The sequence below is a fragment of the Scyliorhinus torazame genome, chromosome 7 (assembly GCF_047496885.1).
Source record: "Scyliorhinus torazame isolate Kashiwa2021f chromosome 7, sScyTor2.1, whole genome shotgun sequence".
NCBI classification, from domain to species: Eukaryota; Metazoa; Chordata; class Chondrichthyes; order Carcharhiniformes; family Scyliorhinidae; genus Scyliorhinus; species Scyliorhinus torazame.
The window spans coordinates 80197099-80218449 of NC_092713.1; the positions used below are offsets into that span (position 1 = coordinate 80197099).

At 44.4% G+C, this 21351-nt stretch overlaps 1 protein-coding gene across 8 annotated transcripts in view; it reads right to left on the minus strand.

Moving 5' to 3' along the window:
• patj (PATJ crumbs cell polarity complex component) overlaps window positions 1-21351 on the minus strand; it is a 565709-nt gene that overhangs the window by 395126 nt on the left and 149232 nt on the right. For 7 of the 8 annotated variants that reach the window (XM_072510952.1, XM_072510955.1, XM_072510954.1 and 4 more), the window contains 3 exons: window positions 19219-19338; window positions 16383-16721; window positions 9073-9193 (listed from right to left, as the gene is read on the minus strand). In XM_072510952.1, the coding sequence (XP_072367053.1) occupies window positions 9073-9193; window positions 16383-16721; window positions 19219-19338 (580 nt within the window). The remainder of the gene's footprint in view (window positions 1-9072; window positions 9194-16382; window positions 16722-19218; window positions 19339-21351) is intronic. The other variant, XM_072510950.1, reaches the window with a different exon arrangement.

The following is a 21351-nucleotide window of genomic DNA, read 5'->3' on the forward strand; positions in this document are numbered from 1 at the left end:
ATATAGAGATATCCACTGGATACCCAAACATGTCTTGAAAAACAGAAACAAAGATTTACCAAACTGTTCTGATTACCAGGTTTGCTTCATGTATCTTGGTACACCTCACTTCTCACTAGCTCGAAGTGTCAGAGGAGCAATTTTCCTTTGCTAGGTCAAGCTTCCTGCCCAGCCCGAACTGGTCGGTCATGTATCGCTTTTGGTCCTTAGTTTCTCTGCGTTCCAAGCCAATGGAAGGCGGTCCTTCTAACTTCTTCCTCGACCAATGATTTGCAAGTAGGTTTATCAATCAGACAACTTCTCCTCCCTTGACATGAAAATCGCTTATTGTCACAAGTAGGCTTCAAATGAAGTTACTGTGAAAAGCCCCATGCTGGTTTGATTTTTTAAAATCCTCGCCTAAAAATGAACTGCACTTCACCCTGATGGGTCCCAAATTAAATATCTGAACATCATTGTCTCAATTTGAAGCAGATATTGAGCCATAACATTCCACCTGGTTTCAAAATACAATTCTGATGCCTGCAACATGGCTGCCTTGCAGGCTGCGGCAATGGTGGTCCATGCCCGGCCACCCCGACCCCACAGTCCACCTCCTAGTCACCCCCTGCTACTCACCCCCCCCCCCCCCCCCCCCCCAGCCCTGGAAGATGTCCCCCCAGCCAGTGGCAAAACTATTTGTACACTATAGTGATGGTGGACACCGTTTGTATCCACTCATGCATCCTAAGCAGCCATGGCACCTGTTTCCCGGTTTGAAATACCACAAGTGAGCCTTGCTATATTACCATTCTTGGTAATATGTTGTATTCTTTGTCCTTTCTTCCAGAATGATCTGATGTGTTGTTGACAAAGAATTCACTAATCAAAAGATTGAAACAAAACAAATTTATTGTAACACTATTAATTAAATGAAGTTCGCTCACTCTACTGAGCTACAGATAATAATTAAGTAATATTGAATCTGTCTTACAGTATTCAATAATCTAAATAGTCACTAACTACTCTGTGATCTAACCTCATGTTAACTCGGTCTATTCTAATTTTCTCCTTATGCTATCACCATGCTTTCTTCTTATGCTACTCCCAGAATTCCCTCAGGGTCTTACTTAAATTCAGAGAAGTAGTAGCGCCGTCTAGTATTTGATTTACACAGAGATGTAATTATTAAACCTTCATTAACCTGACTGTATACATATCATTACAAACCTCGCCATCGGTAATTCCTCCTGGCGGAGACGGAGCATCGCAGATGGCCCGGGAAATTCCGAGTTGGGCCTGTTAATGATATGCCAATGGTCTTTACTGTACAATTTGCATGCCCATGCCAGCATGCGGCATAGAACGCATTCACGCATCTGTTAAGGGACCGGAGCATGGCATTCCATTTGGCATCTGGCGCCAACCTCTATTTTCGTCTGACACTGAATTCTCCACCCAATCGTGTTTCCTGATTCCGGCCTCGGCCAACGGAGAATCCCAGCCATAATCTTTCAAAAACACAATGCAATCTCCACTGTGTGACATTTTTTTCCTTTTTCTCCCCTTAACAGTCACTCCCCCCACCTCATTTCCCCCCTTCCCATGACCAAAACATGTGGACATGATTTGCCAGCTCATCTGCACATCTCTCACATTCATCCTCTACCTCTGGAAAGAACTTGTTCATCTGAACCCGCATCATATGAGCCGTAAGCACAACTTTGAACTGTCCCATGCTCATCCTAGCACAGGACGACATTGTATTCATCCGGTGCAGAATCTCACTCCAAACACCGTCCCCATCCCAACTCCATACCCAGCTCCTTTTCCCACTTCCGCTTAATCTTCTCAATTGGCATTTTCCTTGTGCCCACCAGCCATTGTAGCCATGTAAAATGGCTGACTCCCAATTAGAATGGTCAAATCCCGATCTAAAATGGCGAACAGAAGAGGCTGATGGGAAAATCAGCCAACAGGACTCAAACGGGCAGCAGCAGGTGAAACAGTGTATTCGCCTCTGGGGAAGTCAGTCCAGACCGATACCTGCAGCCATCAACATCACAACACCCCGGCCATCTGCATTTTAATCAGCCATCCCCGGGAACAATTGCTACAAATTAGCAACTCAAAGCCGACCCAGACCTTTCGGTGCCAGCAGGGGCTAACACAAAGAAAGGTAAACGACCACCCCCCGATCAAGGAATCGCTCCAGTATTGGAGTATATCGAACCAAATGATTGGGACCAAGTCCAATCACTTGGAGCCAGGTACAAGGTCCGCCCCGAGAGGCGGGAAGCTCCTGGGGACTATAAGACAAAGGGCCAAGTTCAACTCGACCCTTCTTTTCCTGCTCGCAACCTTTGAGACCCTGCTACAAGAAACCTTAAGTTTTACTCCAGCGATCGCTACCAGATAGGCACTCCTGACTATCGACTTGTACCAGCTTTTGAATCCCGCAGGTTCAGAACCAATTTGAAAGACCATTCGTTTCCCTGACCTGGTGGGCCATTTTCAAAGTTAAGTATTGGCCTTTAGTGGTAGGTAGTAGTCTAGAAGTAGGATTATTGTATAAGTATTAATTGCTGTATATAATAAATGAGCATGGCGGTATCAGAAAGATATCTGGCGACTCATGAACAAAGGTGACAGAATAAGAATAAGTAAACTAAGGCTAACACGAGCAACACCATTCGTAAATATCCACCATCTTCCCATCCCCCAACTCACCTGGCAATAACAATCTGTCCAACAGAGTGTGCTCTGGTAACTGAGGTAAATGAGGGTAGCTCCTTCCATGCAAAATCTCACACGCAATCCTTCTTTCTGTGAACAAGTCCCTCATCATTCCATCCGGTCCCTATGCCACTGCCTATATGTCGCATTTATCCCTGCCAGGAGCGAACTGGTGATTCCCACAAATAGGGACCAGCACCGACATACACCCCACATCAAAATGGCACCTTATATCTGGTTCCAGATCTTTAAGGACAATGCCACCACCGGACTCACTGTATATCTTCCTAATACCTTAGCCAGCACCTTCACGTCTGTGTTCAACAGGGAGATGGGCCTATATGACCCACGCTCCACCGGGTCCTTATCCTTCTTGGGGATTAACGAAATTGATGCCTTCGCCAATGTGGCCGGCATCTCCCCCCGCGCCAAAGAATCGGAAAATATCTCCAGGAGATGTGGGGTCAGTTCTGCAGCGAATCTTTTTGTAAAAGTCAACTGGAAAGCCAACCAGTGCCTTCCCCGACTGCATCGACCCAATTGCCTCCATAACCTCCTGTAACCAGTGTGAAGCCTCCAATCCCTGCCCCTTCCCCCCCTCTCAACCTCCGGGAACACCAGCACATCCAGAAACCACTCCATCTCCACCTCCCCCCCACTCGAGGCTCAGACTTGTATAACCCCTCATAAAAAGTCTTGAATGCTTTATTAATGCTCTCTTGTGTCGTCACCAGCTCACCCCCCTCATTCCTCACTTGTACAACAGGCCACACGGCCGCTTGCAATCTTAATTGATGCAGCTAACAGGTAGCTGGCATTCTCCCCTTACTCATACATAACACTCCTTGCTCGCCGAAGCTGGCTCACTGGCTTCCCTGTCATCAGCAAATTAAATTCCCTTACCACTTCTGCTCCGCTAAGAGGTCAGTGGTCAAGGCCTTAGAACATCGCCGGTCAGCCTCAAAAATTGCACCCACCAATCGCTGCCTCTCTGCCCTCTCCACCTGATCGCTGTGGACATTGTACGAGATCACTTCCCCCTTACCACCACCTTCAAAGCCTCCCAAAACAATTAAACTCTATAAAATCCTTCATTACCGAAGTCACCGTTCCACAAAACCTTCTGTCCGCCAGTAGCGCCAAGTCCTTCTTACACCAAGGTCTCTGTCACTAACCCACACCAAGCCTCACATCCATAAAACGTGGCACGTGGTCCAAAACCACAATTGCCCCATACTCACCCCCACTATCCCGGGGGAATCGAATTTCCCACCACGAAAAATCTGTACAGGAGTACACCCGATGCACATGGGAGAAGTAGAACTCCCTCTCTCCCGGGTGCCTAAACCCCCCCCTGGCCAAATCGGGCCCATAAACACCCCCAGTTCCTTAGCCATTCCCGGCCGAACCAATGTCCTTGGGCTCGGCGTTCCGACCGGGGATCTAACATGTAGTTGACATCGCCCATTATTAATTTATGAGAGTCCAGGTCCGGGATGCCTACCACCGTCCGCTTAACCAACTCCACATCATCCCGGTTATAAACGTTTACTAGCACTGCCGGCGTTCCCTCCAAAACTCCACTGACCATCACAAACCCCCCACCCCCCCCTCCCCCTTCCCCCCTCCCTCCCTCCGGGTCCCGCACCTCCCTGGTCTCCACAAATGTCACCCTGTCACTGAATAAGATTGCAACCCCTCTGGACTTGGAATTGAGTCCCGAATGAAGTGTCTGTCGCACCCACCCTTTCTCAACCTCACCTGATCTTTCACTTCCAGGTGTATCTCCTGAAGAAACACTACCTCTGCCTTCAAACTTTCAAAAGCATAAACACCCTAGATCACTTGACTGGCCCATTCAACCGCCGCACTTTCTAAGTCACTATCCTCACCCCTATTTGAACCCGTCATCATAATCCATTACAAAACTATCTCTGCCCCCCATTTTCCTTTCCTGTCCAAGTCCACCCAAAATGGCCGCACCCTCGCTCTGCCCTGTCTTCGCCCAATAAACAGCCTGCAGCTACTGCATCACCAGCACCCTCCTCTCCCACCACCCCATATCCTCCCCACCCAACTACACCACAACACCTCCACCCCCGCTGCACCCCCACATTGCATCCGTTCACCAGTATACATGCTAGCATGGCAACTCCCACTTGAAGACCAAAATAAATGACCCCTGTCCATATCGCCCAAACTGCCATTCTCCCCACAATGCCTCCCAAATACCAACAAGGCAACATGTGAAAACAAAACAGAACGTTGGTAAACATTATACAAACATCTCAGAAACCAAAATATCAAGAGTAATCCCATCATCAACCCTCTCCAAACCATGCTCCTTAATAAAACCATGTGCCTCTTCAGGCACCGTAAAATAATTTTCCCTCCCCACAGAAGTCACAAACACTTATTGGCCAGGTATAGCACACCGAACCAGACCTTATTTAGAAAAAGTACCGCTTTGGCCCGATTAAAGCCCACCCGCCGCTTGGCCACATCGACCCCACTGCCCTTGGTATATTCAGACTTGCTGGCCCTCCCAACTGCAGTCTCTCAGGGTATAGCACCTGAACTGGACCTTATTTTTAAAAAAGTACTGCTTCGGACCGATTCAAGCCCACCCGCCGCTTGGCCCTCCCAACTGCAATCTCTCGTCATCCTCGCCCACCTCAAATTTCTCTCCTTCTCCAGGAATAAGTGCATTCTTACTATCATCGCCCTCAGTGACTCCCCTGTTCTCAGCCTCTGTCTTAGTGATCGATGTGCCCAGTCCACCTCCAGTCTTCGCACAGAGCCCCTCATTCACCAGTTTCGCCAACATCTTCAAGACATAGGCCTTGGCGCTCGCTCCCTCCACCTCCTCCAGTATGCCTACAATGCGTAAATTCTGCCGCCTGGACTGATTCTCCTGATCGTCCACCTTTACTTTCAGCAGGCCGCTTCCAACATCGCCACCTGTCTCCAACTCCGCAATTCGATCACGGAGGTCCATGACTGCCCTTTCCACCTCTTGGATTGTCACACCTTGCAACTCCAGCCGCTTCTCCTCCCACTCCTTGACTCCATGAAGAGGGGCTACCACTCCCTCAATTGCCTTCGACCAGTCCTCTTGTATCTCGAGCCAATACTGTCAAAGCTCCCCCTTAATCAACCCCATCAACTGCTCCATTGGCAATGGAGTGGACGACGATGTAATCCCTGCCTCCACCATGCCTCAGCAACTGAATCACCCAGACCTCCCACCTCTAGAGCCATCACGTTGTTTGACTTCTGCCGGGTGAATTAACCCATCGACATTCCTTGGGAGGAGAATTCAATTGCCCACCACTTATTTCACACAATTTCCAACCAAAGAGCCCATTAATCAGGCAGAAAAGGCCAAACCAAAGCCTTCAAGCAGGAGCCACCCTGTGTGCAACCCATCAGCACATGGCCATCACGGAAGTCGTCAATGGAAATCATAGGAAAACTCTTCACTGGCTGGACCCATACCAAGCACAAAGGGAGATTGGTTGTGTTTATCAAGGAAAAAAATTCAGAATGTTTTAAAATACTTTTTTTTTTTTTTTAAATTCAACGTGACTTCACATATATTTAAACAAACATTGCAGGCATTTAAGTCGTGACTTGAAGCTTGATGAGCCAATTATCTCAGCCACAGACATCACTGTTGAAAGTGGTGAGCCTGTGGATTTTGTTACCAAAGGAAGTAGTTGAGGCCAAAACATTGCATGTTTTCAAAAAGCAGTTAGATATAGCACTTAGGGTGAAGGGGATCAAAGGATATGATGGGGGGGGGGGGACAGGATTAAGCTATTGAGTTGGAGGATCAGCCATGATCATAATGAATGGCGGAGCAGGCTCGGAGGGCTGAATGGCCTCCTTCTACTCCTATTTCATGTTTCTATAAGTGTGGGAATGCTTGCTGCTGACTTCAGTGCTCAGTTCCATTTGCAATTCCTCAGATAATGAAGTAGTCCTTGTCCATATGCAGAAACAACTGGACAACATTGAGGCTTAGGCAGATAGCATTGGCGCTACGCAAGTGTCAGATAATCAGCATCTCCAATAAGAGAGAATCTAATCATCTCCCCATGACATTCAAAGGATGACCATTACTAAACCCCCCCATCATCAATATCATAGGAGTCACCATATCTGTTAATTGTGTAGCAATTGAGCATTTAATTCAATGATGGACATTAACAGGGGCTTCACTTGGGCAACTGGAACATACATTGAACCCGCACTATCGGGATCATTCTGAACCACAGGCTATCCATCTAGCCAACTGAGCTAATCAGCCCTTTGTGAGCAGACTGAAACTGATTGTTGGTATAAGAGGCATATGCTTGTAAGACATATAAACATGTAAAGAGTAGGCTCCATTTCTATCCTTCACCTCTTAGCTACATTGCATAGAACACTGACCAAACTGGACCACCCACATTAATGCAGTGGCTACAAGAGCTTGTGAGAGGCTGGGAATTATGCAGTGAGCAACATACCTCCCGACTCCCCAAAGGCAGTCCACCATCTACAAACTCAAGTCTGGAATGCAATGGAGTCCTCCCAACTGGCCTGTAACTAAACTGTAGAGCTCAAGAACATCCAGGTCTAAACACCCTGCTTCATTGGCACTACCTTAAGTATTCATTCCTTCCACCACCAACACACCAAGGCAGCAATGTGGACGGTCAGCAACTCACCATGATGCCTTCTACAGCACCTCCAAAACCCACAACCTCGACCAGAAGGGCAGTAGGAACATGAAAAGACCACCACCTGAAGGTTTCTCTCCAAATCATGCACCATCCCGACCTGAAATATGCCACCATTCCTTCACTGACAGTGGTCAAAATCCTGGAACCTCCTCCATAACACCAATATGAGTGTATCCACGCAAACTATAGCAGTTCCAGAAGTTAGCTCACCACTACCGTCTCGAGTGCAATTAGAAATAGGCAATAAATGCTGACCTTGCCAGCAATGCTTGCAACCCACGCACAAATAGAAAGGTCATGGAACGATTCAGATTTAAGGTAGAAACTTTGAACTCACCAGAATTGGGGAGGGACAGAGGTCAGCTTTGTCGATCCATGCTCTACGAAAGACTGTCTACAGGGAGTTGATGTTTTAAAACAGGCAAACATCTTTTTCTAAGGTTAGCACCAGTCAGTTCATTAAATACTAAATTATAAATTGAAGCTTGATTGAGGAACAGATTGGAACACAGTTCCCAAATAAAAAGGGTACAATTCTAAAGGAGGTACAGGAACAGAGGGACATGAGTGTATATGTGCATAAATCATTGACAGGTTGAGAGAGCAGTTAATAAAGCATACTTGGCGTTATTAATAGGGACACAGAGTACAAAAGCAAGAGGGTCATGTTAGAATTGTACAAACACTGGTTCGACCTCCATTGAAGTGAACTGCCCAGTTCTAGATGCCACACTTTAAGAGGCATTAGAGAGTGTATAGAAAATATTCACGAGAATGGTCCAAGGATGAGGAATTTCAGCTATATGGGATAGATCGGTGAGGTTCGGATTCTTTTCTTTTGAGGAGAAGGCCGAGAGGAAATTTGTTAGATATTCAAAATTATGAGGGGTCTGGATAGAGTAGATAGGGAAAATCTGTAACAAAAGTACACAAATTTAAGATCATTGACAAAGGAAGCCTTCAAGGCACAAGGAAAAACGTCCATGCAGCGATTGGTTAGGATCTGGAATGCACTGTCTGAGAATGAGACGGGGAAGAGTCAACTGAGGCATTCAAGGGGGGTTTAGATTATCTGAAAAGGAATAATATGCAGGGTTAAGGGGAGAAGGCAGGGAATGGCACTAGGCGAGCTGCTCATTCGTAAAGCTAGTGCAGACGCAACAGTGTGAATGGTCTCCTTATGTGCGGTAACAATGCTGCGATCCTGAAAAACGTCATGAGCTATGTTAAGGGGAGCAAGTACCAATCAGTAGTTCATAGGGAAAATTAGGTTAATGAAGAAAACTCTGAATCAGATGAAAGCAAGCAACCTCTTTACTTCCCTGTCTTGATTTATTGATATGTTTATAACAATGTTAAATTGGTATGTAGAGTGCCTGTTTTATGCCAAAATAGCAGTCATAACATATCCCCAGTTCCTAATCCAATTGCTGTGCCTGAAATGCTATTGCAATTCCTGAACTAATAAGTACTGTACCACTGAAATAAGTATTGAAACCACCCCAGTCCAACGCCGGCATCTCCACATCATTCCTGAAACTGTTTGAGCATTTTGTATTATGGATGTATTCAAGGAAGACATAGTGACAATCTTATACAACTACATAAGATATTTAAATGGTCAGACCTAGATCAAGGCCATTTCTCATGATGGTGACAGTTCTTTCATAATCTACAGGCACCAGACTTTGGTCACTGTCTTCTTCTGCAAAGGAAGTCCAGGAACCTCCACCGAACTTCCCTTCACCCTAAAAATATGACAAAATGCATTAACACTTCAGCAGCAAATTACTTTGAATTTAGTTCTAACATCAACACAGATTTAGATCATCAATGAAGAATATATAAAGTTGTAATGTATTTCATTGCATCCACTTCAATCTTTGTGGGTGATGTGGGAGATTTTGGCATATCCTTTATTAATTTTCTTGAAATAGTGAAATATATTTGATTCATTAATTATGAAGATAACTAAATATTATTCATGAAATATATGAATAAGATTTATGTTCAAACAAAATTCATACTCAGCTACAGGAATTTTTTTGAAACACTTTTTGATTTGATTTGATTTATTGTTACATGTACCAAAGCACAGTGAAAAGTACGTAGGGAACGTACATAGTACATCCATAGTAGTCAAAAAGATCAACAGAGAACATTGACAAATGGTACATCGACAAAGTGATTGGTTACAGTGCGGAACAAGGGGCCAAACAAAGCAAATACATGAGCAAGAGCAGCATAGGGCATTGTGAATAGTGTTCTTACAGGGAACAGATCAGTCTGAGGGGAAGTCGTTGAGGAGTCTTGTACCTGTGGGAAAGAAGCTGTTCCTATGTCTGGATGTGCGGGTCTTCAGACTTCTGTGCCTTCTGCCTGATGGAAGGGTCTGGAAGGCAATACCTGGTGGGAGGGGACTCTGATAATGCTGTCTGCCTTCCTGAGGCAGCGGGAGATGTATACAGAATCAATGTGGGGGTGGCAAGCTTGTGTGATATGTTGGGTTGAGTTCACCACACTCTGCAGTTTCTAGCGACCAAGCAGTTGCCATACCAGGCTGTGATGCAGCCAGATAGGATGCTCTCTTATTGCACATCTGTAGAAGTTTGAGAGTGTCAATGCAGACATGCCAAATTTCTTTAACTTCCGTAGAAAGTAGAGACGTTGTTGGGACGTCAATTACTACCATCTTTGGAAATAACTGACATTTTGTGCAACACATCTGGAGCATATTCAGCTAAGTCAGTTATTTATCCAGTTGCCAACAGAACTTTTAAGATGGCAACTTCGGCTTATAGACCTGAAGATATTCAAATACAATTTCTATTTAGATATACTGCTGTGACATCAAATGAAGCCACAGTCCTACAGCACACATTTCTCTTCAGGGTACGCAGCTGCCCAAAGGTTAACACACATGCCCATGAACACTGGATCGATCTGGATTTTCCTGGGCCCATCAAAAAACATGTTCTGAGGGAGGCAAAGAACATCCGCCTGTTCTTGTGATCCCAGCAGCGCTTGATCACACTTTCCCTGAGGGGAGTCTAATTTAGTATTCAGGGTAAGGATCTCATTTCTGACCATCACTTCATCATTAGCATGAAGATAAGTGCTGTCAACTTACAGCAGCTTTGAGAGCCAGGAGCACACAATTTCAAGGAGAGAAAAAGAGTATGAGGTGTGAGAGAGTGAGGGAAAAAACTAAATGAGAGTGAGAAAGCAAAAACAAAATGACAGAGTATACCAAAAAGGAGAATAGACATAAAAGGGAGGTAGATGAGAAAAGGGAACAAGAAAGAAGAGATGAATAAAAAGAATGGGACAAGTGAACACATTCATCAGCCATTGAGCTGGAGAGCTCAAGTAAGAAGTAGAATGGCAGGAGGAGTAACAACATTGGGTTTGTTTGCTCTAGCCAAGGCCTCAAGATTTTCCGAAGCTGACGTGAGGGTCATATCGTAGAGACAATGGCAACGAGTGAGGCTCTTTAACATCCAGAAACAGAAGACTCAGAAAAAGTAGATTCAAGCAATCAACATGACCTTAGCAAAGGAAAGTCAGTGTCATAAATATAATAAAGCACCAGCAGGATGGCCAAGGCAGATTAAAGAACAAGTGTCCATTGCAGACATGGAAATAATACTGGAAGTGTAGCTCATCGCCACAGGACTACATAGTCTGAAAGAGGAGATGAATGAGACAGCTATTAAGCACAGGGTACCCTCACCAAATCCCCTACTCCTATGCTCAGCCAAATGTCCCTCTTCTACCACTGGACTATTGCATGTCCCATTTCCTGTACAGTCTAAATGAACAGTCAAGATCTTGTTGCATTGTCTGTACCTAAAATACACAATTGAATAACTATATTCACCTAGACCTAGGTTAAATTAAGTTATCCTCAGCCTTGGTGGCTGATGGCTACGGTTTGCACCCCTCCAGGAAGAAAATTGTTATCAGATCATTTCCTCTCAATTCCCCCTGCTCACTAGCTGTGCAAATCATCCTGTGATAAATCCTGTGCATCACCCTGTGCCTCCTCTGTAGTGAGCAGCCCCACTTAGTGAGAAGGATTAGAGATACTATGAAAGCAAGGTAAGGAATAATCAAGGTCTTTGTGCAGATGCAACACATCCTTGCCAAAGGAATAATTTCAACCTATTTTCTGGGAATCCTCACCATGATCAGAAAATTGGCGGTTTCTATTTTCTTCCACTTCACCTTCTGCAGTTGAAAGCTCTGATTATTATAATGGCCGAATTAAGAGGGATACAGTAAGTCACTAAAACTGTTACAACCTTAGTGGACTGTACGACAGGGACCCCCCTTGATCTATCCAGGCAAAAGAAATAAGATTGTGGAATTCCAATGCCTTTGCCCCTATATGGAGCCATCATCTATGGTTAAAGTAACCACCGCTACCATCTATCCTGCCTGACTCATTGCTCTGATCAAAATTCCATATATCCTGGATTGCCTGAAAACAAAGCAAGCATGGCTGCATCCTGGGTAGCAACTTTGACATAGAGAATGAGGTGGCTTGCATTCTTCACAATCTATCCAGGAAGCTTCATGATTCATTTACATTCAGGCACGGTTCATGAAATTGATTGAATTCGCAAACAAGACCTTTATTGCTTCGAAAATGGCATCAATGGCACCCTGCCCTTAGAGGAATCAAGCTAGTGTAGAGAACTTAATTGGTTTCTCTCATTGCTTTGCTGGGACCATGACAGAAGTGGCTGAATAAGAACACCCATCATCAGTAATGCACTGATTCCCTGTTGACTGATTGTGATTAATGTCACTGGAGGCCATTTGGAAACATTCAACGAATAAATATTTAGTACCGTTGTCCCCTTCACAGCAACTAACAGGGTTGTATCCAGAGTGAAACTAGGCTGCAGGTCAGATTCAAACAAGCAGCATTTCTCTGCCACACTGTCAGGGAGAAAACAGTCTTCTTGATAATAAACTGAGAAAAATCCAGACAGGAACTCTGCATTCTGTCACTCGTGTGACACATACCTATTATTGCCTGCATGGTGATATCACACTCTCCTGGCTTTCATCCTCTCCTCTACCATGCCTTCAACATCCTCCTCCTCAAAGCACTTAACAATGAAATTACATAAGGAAAATTCATTATTTCGATGAAAAGAATTCTCTTTAAATTGCTGAAAAATTAAGCAAATACCTTTGGCACAGGGATTTTGCAGTTGTTCTGTGCTGCAAGTCACTCTGAACCAGAGCCCCATTGCATGACCATGACCTGTGAGCACGAATATGGGAGCAATATAGAGACAGGTACTGCAGGCAGGGAAAGAGAAAGCGAGAATAAAACTTAAGACACGCACAAGGACCGGGGTTAATTTTAGCTATTAATGGCCATGGATGGAATTCCTACCTATGAGGATGTGATTATAACTTGTAAAAATCACGATGCTCCAGAATGTTTTACATTTTGCACAAGCAAAATTAGTTCTGCCTAGCCCCATAGCATCAATAATTCAGTTAACTTTTTTTCAGCAGGATACAGATGTAAAAGTAGTATTTTTTGGAGGAACTGATGATTTTGAACCGATGACTCCCAGAACTTTTGGTTACCTATTCCCATTTAAACAAAAGAACAGGACCATTCTATGAATATGCAACTAACCTATAATTTACGGATAAAAGAGCCATCAGACTCTGTAGTGGTATAATGGCTGGCCAGACAAGAGTGTCCCGGTGGACGATGGATCTTACGTGAATCACCCCGCGTGAACAGAGGTATCCTGTCTACTACAAATTGAGTTTTTTTTCTATAAATTAGAGTATCCAATTCTTTTTTTCCAGTAGCGTGGTCAATTCAACTACCCTGCACATATTTTTGTATTGTGGGTGTGAGACCCACACAGACATGGGGAGAATGTGCAAGCTCCACACGGACAATGACCTGTGGTCGGGACCTGGATCCTCAGCGTCGTGAGGCAGCAGTTTTAACCACTGCGCCACATTGCTGCCCACGTATTAATACGTTTAAATCTGAATGAGACAAGATAACTCAGGCCAGGTGTGGGCATATACCTCTGACTCACCCCTAAGTTGTCCACAACATCTTTGATCCAATTTCCTAACATCTCCAAGTCGTCACATCTTGCCTGATCTTCCTTGATCTTCAGCTTTACTGAGATATCATAGAATCATAGAAGAATCATAGAAGTTACAGTGCAGAAGGAGGCCATTCGGCCCATCGGGTCTGCACCAGCCCTTAGAAAGAGCACCCTACTTAAGCCTGAGCCTTCACCCTATCTCCATAACCCAGTACCCCCATCTAACCTTTTGGACACGAAGGGGCAATTGATCATGGCAAATCTACCTAACCTGCACATCTTTGAACTGTAGGAGGAAACCGGAGCACCGGAGGAAACCCAAGCAGACACAGGGAGAAAGTGCAAACTTCACACAGACATTCACCCAAAGCCGGAATTGAACCCGTGTCCCTGGAACTGTGAGGCAGCAGTGCTAACCATGTGCCAACGTTCATGCTTCCGAGCTCATCGTTGAAGACAATGGCTTGTTTCTTCAAGATTTGGATAGGCCAGATTCAGAATCGGACATGAAATTGACCTCGGCCCAATTTAATTTGATTAGGCCACACTTGGAGTATAGTGTTCAATTCTGGTCGCCACACTACCAGAAGGATGTGGAGGCTTTAGAGAGGGTGCAGAAGAGATTTACCAGAATGTTGCCTGGTATGGAGGGCATTAGCTATGAGGAACGGTTGAATAAACTCGGTTTGTTCTCACTGGAACGACGGAGGTTGAGGGGCGACCTGACAGAGGTATACAAAATTGAGGGGCATAGACAGAGTGGATAGTCAGAGGCTTTTCCCCAGGGTAGAGTGGTCAATTACTAGGGGGCATAGGTTTAAGGTGAGAGGGGCAAGGTTTAGAGTAGATGTATGAGGCAAGTTTTTTACGCAGAGGGTAGTGGGTGCCTGGAACTCGCTACCGGAGGAGGTGGTGGAAGCAGGGACGATAGTGACATTTAAGGGGCATCTTGACAAATACATGAATAGGATGGGAATAGAGGGATACGGACCCAGGAAGTGTAGAAGATTGTAGTTTAGTCGGGCAGCATGGTCGGCACGGGTTTGGAGGGCCGAAGGGCCTGTTCCTGTGCTGTACATTTCTTTGTTCTTTGTTTTCCCAGCCAAGTTCTTCCCATTAGTTCCGGATAATTTTCTTTGAACATGTGCAAGGACAAATCTGCCGTCTGTCCATTTAATTGCACTGTTACATCAATACTGTTCCTCAACGGAACCACTTCTCCTGTGTAGGTTTTTAACACTATCTTTGAGGGCTGCAGAACAATATGTCGCAGCTTTTCTTGATAAAACAGTCTCTGGCACCAGTGAGACGGCTGCCCCAGTGACCACCTGCATCTTCACCGGTTGGCTGCCCGGTAATGGAGCGACTCAATATCTGTTTATTGCACCAGCAATAGCTAGTACGCTTAATGACAGTTCATCTTCGGGCCGTGAGTCGAGTTCCTTCTCATGTCCTTTTTTGACCACGTGAACACTTTTTCTTTGATTCAGCTTGCCATTTGTTTTGTTCAGCTCTTGTCTAAAGCTTGGTTCTTTTTCCAACACAAATGCAATGTAACCCTTTCTGCCACAATTTCTGCACATGATGTTTTTGCACCAACAATCTGCTACTGAGTGCCAGATTTTTGAACACCTATGGCAAGTCTGTATTTGGATTAGAGCCAACATCTTATGAATTCTTGTGTTTGAACTCAACTGTTAAGCTTCTTAGGCTGCTAATTCCATGGATACAGCAACTTCCAAAGCTAGGTTACTTTTGGTTAACCACTTAAGAATAGCTTTGTTCCTTAAACCACAGACTAGTCTATCTCAGATAGTATCGTTTAACACATTCGCAGTGTTCAGCCAGTCTTTTGATGGTAGCTACAAACTGTGGAATCGATGCACTTCTTCTTGGTTGCACATATGAAATTTAAAACTTTTTGTGATAACTAAAGGTTTTGATGAATAGTGGCCCTCCAAAATTTCCAATAGTTCTTTGTATGTTTTCATGCTCGACTTTTCTGGATATACCAGACTCCTAAGGAGGTTAAATGTTTCCCCCCTTCGCCCCCATTATGCTCAGAAATGTTTGGACTTTTATATCTGCTGTTACCTTGTTAGCTTGAACAAAATAGTTGAATCCTATATACGAGCTCCATCATTCTGTATTCTCATCAAACGGTTCCACGGTGCAAAAACTCCTGCCATTTTTCTCTGTGGAAGGACTTGTGTGTGCACAATGTGGCAAGAGTTTTTAAACTACCTTGTTTCCTTTCTCCCCAAAACAGGTACAGGCCAAGCTCAGCCTTTTTCCCTTTGTGTTTTGCAGCACCCTTAGCTCTACATTTGGTTTTGCAAGTTACTTGCTACTCACGGCTACCAAATTCATTTTGGGCAGAGCACCTAATGGGCTACTCTCCACAGTTATTTCCTTTGGATATTTAGGTGATTTTTCAGTTTCTCCCGTGGCTGCAACCATTGTTTTGCTGCCCCATTGCCAGCTTTCGTGTCGCGCTAATTTCAAATATTTATTATTTCTTCGGGTGTCTACAAACACTGTCCGCCAGTTTTTAATGTGGTGGATTCAAGATAAAGTCTGCAGGCCTTGGAAGCTCAACCTAAATGTAGAGTTCTATTCAGAAGATGCTAACATGACAGGCTGCTATGTTAGACTGCACGTTTGCCCGGACAAATGGTTGTCCGATGACGTCACACAATCGTTCTCTTAAAATGCCCATGTAAAAATAATATTATTATTGTTCAGTTACAAGGCTGCTTGTGATGAAACATTAAAAACACTATGAATACACAACAGTTGTGATATTGCAGGAATGCATCATTAACGTTATTCTTACCTCTCTTGCATTATTGTTTTGCAATAAATGTGAAGTATTAAGTACCTGATCATTAGGTGTTTTTATATTTGATGGGGTTGTCACCTCAGAATATTCCAATTCATCATTTATATGTTGCTTGTTAACATTTTCATAGGTCAGTTGGTCCAGCTCATTCTCATCATCTACCAACATTTCCCGCAGTTCATTACTCTGACTCCACTGATCTCTTGCGAACCCCTCTGTTAGCACAAATTCAGCTTTGCTGCTTTCCTTGCTGGGGTGTAAATCAAACAACTCTAAATGCACCTCTGGTTCATCAACTAGTTCTTCTTTGGAAAATGAAGCATCCTCAAATTCCTATTGGAAGCAAAGAAGAAACATAGCATTAGATGGAGTTCACCTGTTATGTAACAAGATATGTGGGCTAGTTGCCCCACAGCTACTCAACAATCGGCAGGGCATAAATTGGCACAGAGCGAGATTTCTCCCCCCACCTTGGGAGGAAGTCGCACATTAGAGAGCTATCAAATCTGATTGGCCGACAACTCTGTAGTTCCAACAGTACCAGTTTGAAGTGGTGGTCACTGCTTGGTCTCCTGCAAGTCCCCACACGAGAGGAGATTATGGCGGCTGGATTGAAGTTAACTCGGTTGGAAATAGGAGCCCTGGTTGGCTGGCCCCAGCGAGGACAGTAAGAAGTCTTACAACACCCGGTTAAAGTCCAACAGGTTTGTTTTGAATCACTAGCATTCGGAGCACTGCTCCTTCCTCGTGTGAATGAAGAAGTAGGTTCCAGAGACATTTATATAGACAAAGTCAAAGATGCAATAGGATACTTTGAATGCGAGGAAGTAGCTGTGCTCCGAAAGCTAGTGTTTGAAATAAACCTGTTGGACTTTAACCTGGTGTTGTAAGACTTCTTACTGTGCTCACCCCAGTCCAATGCCGGCATCTCCACATCCCAGCGAGGAGGCTGAGAAAAGGCAGGCCTTATTTGAGAGATAGGGTAGCGGGAGGGAGGATTTGGGGGGACGTGGAGGGGATAGGCTGTAGAAAGACCCCATGCTGCATTCAAACACACCGACATGAGAGGGAACATAAAATCCAGCTCTTAATGTAGGCATTAATACTGAAAATCAGTCACTGAGCTCTTCACAATAATTTTGAATATCGAAATCTATTTGTGCCAAAATAAAATTTGCTAAGGAAACATATGATTTATTTGAATTCTAAATGCAATACTGCAACACTTTTTATATTCTGTGCTATATTTTCTCCTTTGCGTTCTAAATATTAAAAAAAGTTTTGTGCAGTTAAGAAATCCATGTCATTCCGAATGATGAATTGGCACAATGAAAAAAATCTATTTGTTGTAAGCATTATCAATTTCTATTTATTGAAGCACAGAATTCGGAGAACCATACTTGCTCTTGCAAGTGCTGAATTTCACAAATGTTTTTCAATAGGGAAAAATGAAACCAACATGTTATATATCAACAAAAGCTTCAAAATAGTAAATGCTACGTTAACTATGAATAAGCTGTCAATAGCCAGTATATCAGTGTTCTGGAGTACACTTATAATTAATGACTGATCTGTGCTGAATTGTGACTTCGGTCATTAGCTATAAAGTCCTGATTTTTTTCACAACAGAGGGTGTTAGTTGTTAATTATATAATAATAATGTTAAATTGTATGTAGGCAATGTGCATTAACTGGGACATTAACTGGGGATTCACTTGTGTGCCTATAAATAGGAACAGGCTAAAACTGTGTTAACTAGATTAGAAGGTAAAACAGAAACAGAAAATACTGGACGATCTCAGCAGGCCTGACAACATCTGTGGAAAGAGAAGGGAGCTAACCGTTTTAGTCTGGATGACTCTTTGTCAATGCTGGAGAGAACTGGAAATAGGGTCAGATTTATACTGTTGTGGGGTGGAGGAGGAGGCACGGAGCAGTGTGGCTGAATAGAGGGCCAGCGATAGGTGGAGATTGACAAAGATGTTGCAGACAGGAAGACAAAGGGAATGTAAATGAAGATGATTAAGGATAAGATGGGTGCTGATAGTGGCACAAATTAGAATGCGTTCATGGCAGAACAAAAGTGAGCAGTGTGTCAAAGGGCAACTAGGCACAGGGAACGGGGGAGGGGGGGGAAGGGAGGAGGGAGGACAATGGTGAGGGAAAAACAGATCGGTGGAAGAAATGAAGATAAATTCATACAAATAAAAATGGGGTGAAGGTGAAGGAGAGAGTTCACTGTCTGAAAGTGTTGAACTCAATGTTATGCCCAGAAGGCTGTAATGTGCCTAATTGGAAGATGAGGTGCTGTTCCTCCAGTTTGCATTGGGCTTAACTGGAACATTTCATCAGGCCAAGGGCAGACATATGGATTTGAGAGCAGGATGGGGAGTTGAAATGGCGAGCGACAAATAGGTTAATAAAGTTCATACGTCTTTTACTGAGTGGTATTCACTCACTTGTGTAAGGTAAAGTCCCTTATGAAAGGGCAGCACGGTAGCACAAGTGGCTAGCACTGTGGCTTCACAATGCCAGGGTCCCAGGTTCGATTCCCCGCTAGGTCATTGTGTGTGTGCAGAGTCTGCACGTTCTCACCGTGTCTGCGTGGGTTTCCTCTGAGTGTGCTCCGGTTTCTTCCCACAGTCCAAAGACGTGTAGATTAGGTGAATTGGCCGTGATAAATTGCCCTTAGTGACCAAAAAGTGCCTCCTTCTGCACCATATGTTCGATGAAAAAAACTCAAGATATTTTTAAAAGCAGTGCAGCTAAACACACATGTTATTAAAGTAATTCAAAATGAAGTTTAAAATCCAAACATAGAAGCACTTACATGGGGTACTGGCAGATTTGAGGAATAAGCTAAATTGAATATTTCTGAATCATTTTTTATATTCTCCGTGGTAGCACTTAAGCCAGTGAAGTCTGAATTTTCATTTTCATTCGCTTCGGTCTGAGAAGAAAATACTTGTTTGTAAATTGTGAGTCTTTACTACCTTAACTCCAAATAAAGGATGTTAACAAATAAAGCAAAACAACAATCTAATCAAGTGATATTGATAATGAGCTGTGCATTTCCTCACAAAAGCTTCAACTTTGTCACTTTATTGGGGTCAACACTTCATTAAATCACACCCTTATGGATGAAATCTGAATTAAAACTGTAAGTAATTGCAGGAGTTAAATCATCTGACAGTTAGTGGGACGTTCATGAAATATGCCAAGATCATGAATCTCAGCTGTACTTTATTTTTTTAAATGAAGGATTTTTTGATGACACTATGAATAAATGCACAGCTTGGCAGTGAGCGGAGGCATACACAACTGCAAAGGTTGTATTTGAATCCCGACTTTGTACACAGTTAGTTGAGTAAGTAAGTAAGAGTAATAGGAGCATTAACCTCATCCTCAATCAGTAAAGACCAAAACATTTCTTGCCAGATTCTAGCTTCTGATCGCTTCACTGTGATTTGCTGTGGTGTCCTCTATGTTTACTTAACCGATGTCACTGTCACACAGGAGTTGGGCAAGATACCACAGAGTAGGGCAGACTAATAGCAAGGTATACCTGTAAGGTATCGAGCTGGATTCTTCGTCCTGCCGCACCACATTTCTGTTTCAGCACGCAGGCGGGATGCTTCGTTACACCATCTGCCCGGGGTTTCCCACAGTCAGGAAACCCCGGGCAGACTTCCACTTGTGACCATGGAGTGATGGGTCACATAAAGCGCTGTTCCTGTTCAAAGTCACAGAAAAGGGCTCTTTTTACCCAGATCCGGGTGGAATTTTGATGAAAAGGCGTGGGTGAATGTTACAGGAGTAGTTTACCCCTGGAATGGTATGTCTTCTGATCACCGGACCCAGCAGAAAACAGTGAGAGGTTTGGCTGGAAAGTTGAAACAGTCTTGTGCTTCACAGACAGTCTCTTCCAGCATGCAGGTGGGGGAGGGGCATGCTGTCAGGCCCCAGATACAGGAACTGATGACTTCTATCAAGAAGGAATTCCATAAACAGAGGAAAGAAATACATGAGGATCATGCAAAGGCCATTGCAGAAGCTGAGCACCCCTGAAGAGTACTTAGGAGCGGATGGAGAGGTGTATGGAGGTGCAGGGGGGCACAGATTTGGGAGATTGAAGGAGTGATCTCGGACCACAGCAATCGTGTGGTGGCTCTGGAGGCAGAGGTGGGGCTCCTAGGAGACCTTTGTAAAACACTGAGGGCAAAGGGGGAGGAGCAGGAGAATGCCTCGAGAAGGCAGAACCTGCAAATAGTGGGCCTGCCTAAAGGAGTGGAATGTGTGAGTGTCACGAGGTACGTCTCGAGGATGTTGGCGGGACTGGTGGCAGAAGGGGTGCTAGATAAGGCACCTGAAGTGGACCAAGCGCATAGGTCTCTGAGGCAAAAGCCTAGAGCTGGGGAGCCGCCGCGGGCGGTGATCGTAAGACTCCATAAATTTGTTAAGAGAAAACTCTACGGTGGGCCAGGGATTGGATTGGATTGGATTTGTTTATTGTCACGTGTACCGAGGTACAGGGAAAAGTATTTTTCTGCAAGCAGCTCAACAGATCATTAAGTACATGAGAAGAAAAGGGAATAAAAGAAAATACATAATAGGGCAACACAAGGTACACAATGTAACAACATAAGCACTGGCATCGGATGAAGCAGACAGGGGTGTAGTGTTAATGAGGTCAGTCCATAACAGGGTCATTTAGGAGTCTGGTGACAGTGGGGAAGAAGCTGTGTTTGAGTCTGTTCGTGCGTGTTCTCGGACTTCTGAATCTCCTACCCGATGGAAGAAGTTGGAAGAGTGAGTAAGCCGGGTGGGAGGGATCTTTGATTATGCTGCCCGCTTTCCCCAGGCAGCGGGAGGTGTAGATGGAGTCAATGGATGGGAGGCAGGTTTGTGTGATGGACTGGGCGGTGTTCACGACTCTCTGAAGTTTCTTGCGGTCCTGGTCCGA